The following is a 7,933-nucleotide window of genomic DNA, read 5'->3' on the forward strand; positions in this document are numbered from 1 at the left end:
CTTTTCCACCAGCATCTTCCCAGCCACTCTGCCCCCAGCGCTGCATGGGGTGGTTGTGGGCAGGACCCGACACTTGGCCTTCTTGAACTTCATGCCGTCCATCCCGGCCCATCGATTTAGCCTGTACAGACCCCTCTTGCCGTCTCCATCCGTGGAAATGTCAACTGCATGGCTTTAACACATATATGTGTGCAAGACCAAGAAAAACACATATGAAAACGCAGCTTTAAAAGGGTGACCGCAGGCGCCGCGAGCAGCCTCTTCTCCCCTCCCCCTGAGACGAGCCGGGGGTCCCCGCCCGCGGAGGGCTGTCTGTAGCGGTGGCGGCGGCGGCGCTGGGCATGGTGGGCGCTGTAGTGACCTGCCTGGGAGCCGCTCCCGGCGGCGGGCGAGAGAGGGAGCCCCCTCAAACTACCGCTCCCAGGACCTGCTGCCGTCGCTCGATGCTCCGCCGTCCCAAGCATTTCCGCCGGGGCAGCGGCCAGCGGCGGCCGCCGGCGGTAAAGGTCCAGGTGGGCTTCTGAGCTGGGGCAGCGGCCGCTCGGAGCAGCAGGCTGCCCGGGCACTTCCCCGAGGGTTCCGCGGGGGAGCGGTGGCGAGCGGCACAAACTCTCCGTTCGGCTCGCCTGCCCCGGCCGTGCGCCTGTGAGGGCGGCAGGAGCCATGGCCGGGGTGCTGCCCCGGGCACTGCCCGCCTCCCTCGGGCGGGGCTGCCTGGGCCGCTGGCTGCTCGCCCCTCGCGGGTGGGCGCTCCTGGGCACCGGCACCGCCACCGGGTCCTGCTCCTGCCTCAGGTGGCGGCACCAGCCCCCGCTGCTGCTCAGGGCCGCCCGTCAGAGCATCGGGACGCAGACGGGAGGGCTGAAAGCTGCAAAACCTGGCGGTGATAGCAAAGATGTGTCCGTGCAAAGGGCGCTGAACGAGGAAACGCTGGTGTCGGCGGCACAGAAAGGTAAGGCAGAGGATGCTGTGGCTGCTCAGAAGGGCTGGAGACGGTTCCTATTGCAGCTAAAGTCTTGGAGTGGTTTGTAGTTTGTAGTTCCAAACAACAAGCATCTAGGAAAAAAGCACACCAAGCGGGTTTCTTTTCACATTGTATTGTTTGGAGCGGCTGTTATATTTCTGTGTATGCATTGCACAATCAGAACAAATTTATGGGAATTCTTCTAAGCAGACTGTTGATTTAAGTAAGTGTCAGGCACAAGATGTAATAGTCTCTCGATTTCCTTTTCATAAGGAAAACCTACCACAGTGCAGCCTGTCTGTAAGCCTTTTGAAATAAGTTCACCTCCAACAAAATTGTCAAAGCTCTACATGTGATGGTAATTTCTTTATGGATTACCTTCACTTTAGTTGGTCTCATTCACTTCAGTGAAAAGTGATTGTTACATGATTAGCCTCAGAAAATCTAAGTACTTTGAAATTACTTATAAAACTTTCAACTCCTGAGAAGACTGCAGGATAAATGGTTATTAACGTTTCCTCCATAATCCATACTCCACTGAAAATGCACACCTTATCACTAAAAGATAGTAGTCTCTTTCCAAGTACTCAAATATTTTGAAACAGAGAATCTCATATAACTTATTTTTCAGTGTACACTGACACTTGTACTTTAGATCAAAATTGAAAACTAATCAGAGAAACAGCAGTTAATTACATTAATAAATAAAATATGTATTTTGGTCTAATATTCCCCTTTTATTGTTCTATTGATTGCTAATTCATAAAATCAGTTCTTTTCAGTATGCGCAAGTTATGAGCTTTCACTTTTTTATCTTTACTTCTTTGCATAAGGATTGCAGTGATTGTGGATTTAGGTGGTAGCATGAATGCTACAGTGCTAAATACCTCATTAGTTCCTAAAAGAACCTAGCTCTCATGTGCTGAAAAAGGAGCAGTAATTGCTACTTTGGATCTTGAAAACATCTGGCAAACAGAAAATAATAAGGCTTAACACAGAGATGTGAACATGCCCTGTACAATATAAGAGATGTTCCATGGTCTCTTTTACAGCAATGAGGAGTTATGGAAACTTACTGGATTTTTTCTTTTGCTGAAATGTTATTTGAGCAACAGGCTAACAGAAGAGCATTTATGTAAGAAAGTCATACAAGTGTTATTATCCAAGGTTGTAACTTATGTGTTGTTTTTTGTTTAATTTCAGTGAAAGAAGCTGGAAGAGACTTTACCTATTTTATTGTGGTGCTTGTTGGAATTGGTGTTACAGGTTATTTTTTTAAATTACATTCTTTATCAGAAGACACTTTTCATTAATTCCATCTGGTTTGATAAGTTTTCATTCCATCTGCTGTTGTTTCTGTTACAGGTGGTTTGTTCTACGTCATTTTTAAAGAGCTATTCTCTTCTTCTAGTCCAAATAAGATCTATGGAGATGCCTTGGAGAAATGCAGATCTCACCCCGAGGTTGGTTTTTGAACTTTAGTCATAAATTTGTGTTTCTCAGTAGTTACTGTCTCTCTTAAGTCAAAATTTTGCACAAGAAATCTCACAAGCTATGTGAAGACCCATGTGCTGCTTGAGCAGTTCTGCCAGTGCTTTTAGCCAGCATGGGGTGGGTCACCTCCAGAGCAAAGCCTTCATTTAGGACAAGTCAGTGCAAGCATTGAGCTTGTGTGAACTAGCCTGCTAGAAGCCAAGTGAGTGTGCCACAGCACAAAAACTGATGGAAATACAGTCTGCCCTTCAGAGAATGTGCTTGTGTCACCATAGAGAAAGTCTGAAGGGCTTACCTGAGTGTGTGCTAAATGTAGCACTTGAATTCTGTGGGTCAGAGAGGCAACTGGTCCCACTAAGTTCTGTAGATCTAACCTGCTGCCTTTTCTCTGCACACTTACTCTTTTGTGACACTTTACTGTAGTTCTGTCATACTGTGAAGCACTGCATTGGTACCCAGGAACTTAAATTCTTCATTTGAAGCACAATTAGCATTCCTTTGGCTAACAGGAAAACAGGCAGAGAGCAGTCATGGGATCACACAGTTGTCATAGCTAGGTGTAAACAAAAATCTATGTGAAACTAGATTTTATGAAACAGTACTTCAGATAAAACATCCTTCAAACAAGGTTGCCGCAGATGCCTTTGAGAATAATCTAGACATGAAGTGACAAGTTGTTACTCAAATGAAAATGAAAACTGCTTTGGAAAAAGTTTGTAGAATTACAGATTCTTTCCAGTATTTGCACAGTAAAACTTAACCTCCTCTTCGAACCAAATTTAAAGTAAGTTTAAGACTAAATTGATCTACTCTGACTTAATAGATCTGAAAAAAAAATACTGAATTTATTATTCAGTAGTGTTTTTTAGATAATACAAAAGGGAGTGTATTTGCATTTTAAACTTTGAAACATGTTCTCTTGGAGGAGATGTGAGCAAATATTTTGTGCTTTTTTTCCTTTTTACACAAAATGTCAGTTTCCATGTCTTCATCTCAGAGAACAATAAAAATGAAAGATATCAATAGGATTTATTTTAAATGTTTAATAAAGGACTGTAAATACAGAAGAGTTTTTCTTAAACTGTTTTCTTTCATAAACACTTGATTCATTACATGTTAGATTCTCCAGGAGCATTTTGTTGAAAGAAGATGCATTCACAGCAGAGGCGTGAGCTGATACTGGAATATCTGTTTGTATGTGATTCCTTCTGACAGCTCAAACCTCTTTTCTCTTGTAGGTAATTGCTGTTTTTGGTGACTCAGTCAAAGGTTATGGAGAGGCAACAAGAAGAGGCAGACGACAGCATGTCAGGTACCTGTTGGTGTTTGCCCCATACAACATCTGTTTTTGCATAGCAAAGATATTTTTGGATCACAAGTTAGTTCTAGAGTGATGAACTGAATGTGACCTATCCTGTCACTTTTGAATGAACACAGAAGTTTTTTGCAGGACCTCTTGTGTGCCATATACCTCTAATACAGTGTTCATACAATATAAAATGCGAGTTCTGAGTGCCTCAAAGCAAGTAATATTCATTATGGTAGACATAGAGCTCTCCAAAAATAGTACGAGTCTGAAAAGAGTAGTACAAAGGCCTAGGCTTGCTTGGCGGGGAGCAGTAATCTGACAGAAGTTTACAGTTTGAGACTATATGGAGCTGGTATGCAGAATGCCTTTTGGTACTTGAGGCAACATCTCTACTGAGTATTTAACAGAACATCACCTAAGCCTTTCATGAGTGTGTCTATTTATTTCCTTTTGAAAGAAACAACAGAACTATTTCTTACAAAATGTAAGTCCTCCCTTGCTTTGCCTTTATTGGGTTATTTGACAGGAACACGTTCAGTGAGGTTTCATAAGGGATGAAACATAAGCCCAGGCACAGGTTGAACCAAGAAATGGAGATTTTTTATTTTGTCTGAGGAAAGTGGCTTTTATTGGTTGAAACTTTATCTCTTCACCAGACTCTTTCAAAAAATGTTTAAAGTGAAGCTGCTAAATGAAATAGATGTGCACAAACATTTTGAGCACCTGTCTGTAAATAAGTAAATGTACTATGAAACAGCTTTCCTAGTATTTAATTTCCATCATTTTGAATGCCTAGTATTTCAAATTAATTTTTTGAGCTAAGAACTGTGTAGGATTGTAGGCTTTGCATCTGCAGTATAAGAATGATCTTAAATGTCTCGAAATCTACAGGGTTTTTTTTGTGTATGAACACCTTGAATATAAATTTACTGCAGTAAGACTATTCATATTTATTCTCTCTACCCCATCGTGTCACTTTAAACTGTATTGGAAATTTATTTCACAGTGTGTACCTGGGCATGACTGACGGAAGTAAGAGATTGGTGCTAAACAGCAGTTAATAATTTCAGCAGGAAACAAACTGGCACCAGAACTCTCATGGGATTATTGGTTTCCCAAAGTGGTCACTTTGAAAGTTATGTGCTATTTATTTAATATTTGAGCATAACTCAACTCCAGTCTAAATACCAGCATTTAGGTTGGAGATCTCATATCAGTGCCAAAATTACACAATTTCAGCAGAACAAAATTATTGCCAAAGTAAGTAAAACACATAGTAAACTGGTTGCTTTGATGTGGTTTAACCAACCTGATAATTAATTTGAAAAAAAACATGCTGTGTGTGTTTTGGTTTGATAACTTAGTTTAAGTGCCTAAAAAAATCTGGAAGAACAACTTGGTGATGTGGGGTCATCATCTAGATGTCAGGCTCCCAATCTGGGGCTTCTTTAGAATAAATACAAGGAAGTTGCATGGTCTTCAGCATTGGATTGATTTTCAGTTTTGAGGGGAGGACTGGGGTGAGGACATTTAAGCATTTCATTTCTTAATCCTCAGCAGCTAATTAGCTCTTCTAACTCCACTAGTCCTTAGGCACTCACAGTAAAGCTTGAGAGAAGCAGTAGAGAAGGAACCCAAGGTAGCATAAGGACACCACCGGAATACACTTTCTTACAAAATAAGTAAGCAACTCCTCTAAGTAAGTTTAAATTTGAAGTCTTAAATAGCATATAATCTGTATTCTTGCTGGGTGGTTGGGTTTTTGTTTTGTGTTGCTGTTTTTAGTCACATTGAATACGTAAAGGATGGACTGAAACATCTGCGTTTGAAGTTTTATATTGAGGGCACTGAATCGGGGAAACAGGGAACAGTCCATGTGGAAGTCAAAGAGGTATGTACAATTGCTTGGTACACCTGACGAGCTTAGTCTTGAATTTAAATTACAAAAGAGAAAAAAACACTCTGAAATTTTTCTTTCCAGAATCTTGAAACAGGAAGATTTGAGGTTCGCTACATTTTTGTGGATGTTGAGACCTATCCGAGAAGAACCATTGTCATAGAGGACAACAGATAGCCGATGATGAAAGCTGCTGCCTTATCTCACATTGGATAATGTTGTTGCAGACAGTCTACACAAGAATTGTGTGGTGTTGCCAATTGTGTCTTGCAGCTTCAGGGCTGTGTTACCGGAAGTAGCCTCTCAGGGCCTCCACTAAGGACTTTTGATAATAACAGATACAGGATTTAAAGTGAAACCAATGAAATATAGCAGAACTATCATGGCAGATATTCTTGACATGGGAAAATAATGCCTCCTAATAAACAGTTTAATCATGGGCAATAGTTCTGCACACCCAATGCCCAGATTTTCCAAGGTTTTGGGTTTGGATGAGGAGTTTTTTGTCTTTCTTGGTTTGGATTTCGCACTACCATTGCATAAAGAAAGGGGTAGTTTAACTGTAGACAGAACTCTACTGTTTTCATTTTGGATACATTTGTAGGTAAGAAGGTAAAATAAGAATGTTAGTTATGCAAAAGAGCATGTAAAGGTAGGAATGGTGGAGGCACACACCCATGACAGACAACTAAAGATAAAGACTTGAATATTGGTGTCTTCTAAATAAATTACCAGCAAACAGAATACCACTGCCATCTGCTCATTCCAGTGTTTGCCATGCTGCTCTGCATGGTTGTCACAAGGTGGGGATTGGCCTTTTCTCCCAGGCAGCTACTGACAGAACAAGAGGACATGGCCTCAAGCTGTGTCAGGGGGGATTTGGGTTGGACATACCTTCAAAATGTTTTGAAAACCACAATATTCCATTTAAACTTCTCTCTTTCCACCTTGTCTGCATCTACATGTTATAAACACACATGAGGTGTTCGTCAGGGTATGTCTTTCGTCTGTAAAGTGCTCAGCATTATTTTCTTTTGCTGTCTGCATCAACTTGCTAGCTAAGCAGATTTACCAGGGTGCTTCTGTATATTTCATGAGTGGGGGACACAGCTGCGAAGGACATCACTTCTCCTGTGTTGTGAAAAAGCTGAGAATATGCTTGATAAAATGAAGACAAAAAAGTAGCAGAAGAAATCCACTTTTATCTGACCTTAGATGTATTAGTGTTGTTAATTTGAACAAATGAGAAATACAAGGCTCAAATGCTTTCCAATCTCACTGGAGGAAAGCTTTTTGGAATCCTTTTTTCTCTGAACACCTCTTCAATGAAGAAAAAAAAACCTATGGCTTGATTTATCAACTTTGCAGTAGCTAGATACCTATCACCTAGCAAGATTATTTGAGTCCCTTGAAACTTCAGGAGTCTTAAAGCTTTATAGGAATATAGGTTGTCTGCAGAAAAAAAAATGCTAAACATATTTTGCTAACAGAAGTCTTATGGGAGCTGATTATTTCTTTCCATATTCTTCCTGAGGCTGAAGTTCTCATGGTCTTTATGGACCAGGCTGGTACCCATGCTTAGAAAATTTTCATAAATTCTGTTTCATGCAAACATATATGGAGGCACCTTAATCAAAATTAGGTGAAGATTAGTTGAAAAACATCTGGAATAGAGAACATTGGTCTCTTGTGAAGTATTACTTGTGAAGTAGTTTGCACTGGAGGGGAACATCTGCATTTACTGAGTTTAAACATAATGTTTTAGAATACCCCTTTTGTAATTCTGAAGAGTGTTAGCCTCAATTTTCCTTATGAGGCTGCCCCTCCTTCGTTGGATCATTGCACTGCCAGTAAGTCACGCAGAGATCCTTCTCCATGGCAAGGAGCTCAGGGTTCCATCCTCTCATTGCAGGATGTTATGCTGGGGAGACTGCAAAATACTGAAGGGTTCACCTTTGGTTGTCAGTAAACACAAGAAGTAACCATTTCACGGTTTCCATTTTAAAGCTTTTGCTTCTTTTTCTCTTGGGAAAAGACAAAATTACAGCATATTGGCAGTTACTTTTTGAAGTAAAAGTGCCATGTTATTGTTACTACAACATTGGGGAAAAAATCATTGATAGCAAGTCAGAGCCAAAGGAATAACATTTTCAGAGAAATTAAACACATTTTCCAAAATTCAGTTTTGATTGTTGCAGAATTAATAAATATATATATTCTCAAAACCCCTCTCTCCTTTAGGAAATGAAAATACATCATTCACCAGTGA

General features: G+C 40.8%; 1 protein-coding gene across 1 annotated transcript; it reads left to right on the forward strand.

Annotated features, from left to right (window-relative positions):
* Positions 1-487: 487 nt before the first annotated feature.
* Positions 488-6,408, forward strand: TIMM21 (translocase of inner mitochondrial membrane 21). The gene is made up of 6 exons (XM_014258301.2): positions 488-952; positions 2,168-2,230; positions 2,330-2,427; positions 3,697-3,770; positions 5,553-5,658; positions 5,749-6,408. The coding sequence occupies exons 1-6, from the start codon at positions 664-666 to the stop codon at positions 5,839-5,841; spliced, it is 723 nt and encodes a 240-aa protein (XP_014113776.1). The 5' UTR covers positions 488-663; the 3' UTR covers positions 5,842-6,408.
* The last annotated feature ends 1,525 nt before the right edge of the window (positions 6,409-7,933 follow it).

Source organism: Pseudopodoces humilis, chromosome 1, assembly GCF_049639895.1.
Source record: "Pseudopodoces humilis isolate 2021_Gansu_Grassland_sample_001 chromosome 1, ASM4963989v1, whole genome shotgun sequence".
Lineage (NCBI taxonomy): Eukaryota > Metazoa > Chordata > Aves > Passeriformes > Paridae > Pseudopodoces > Pseudopodoces humilis.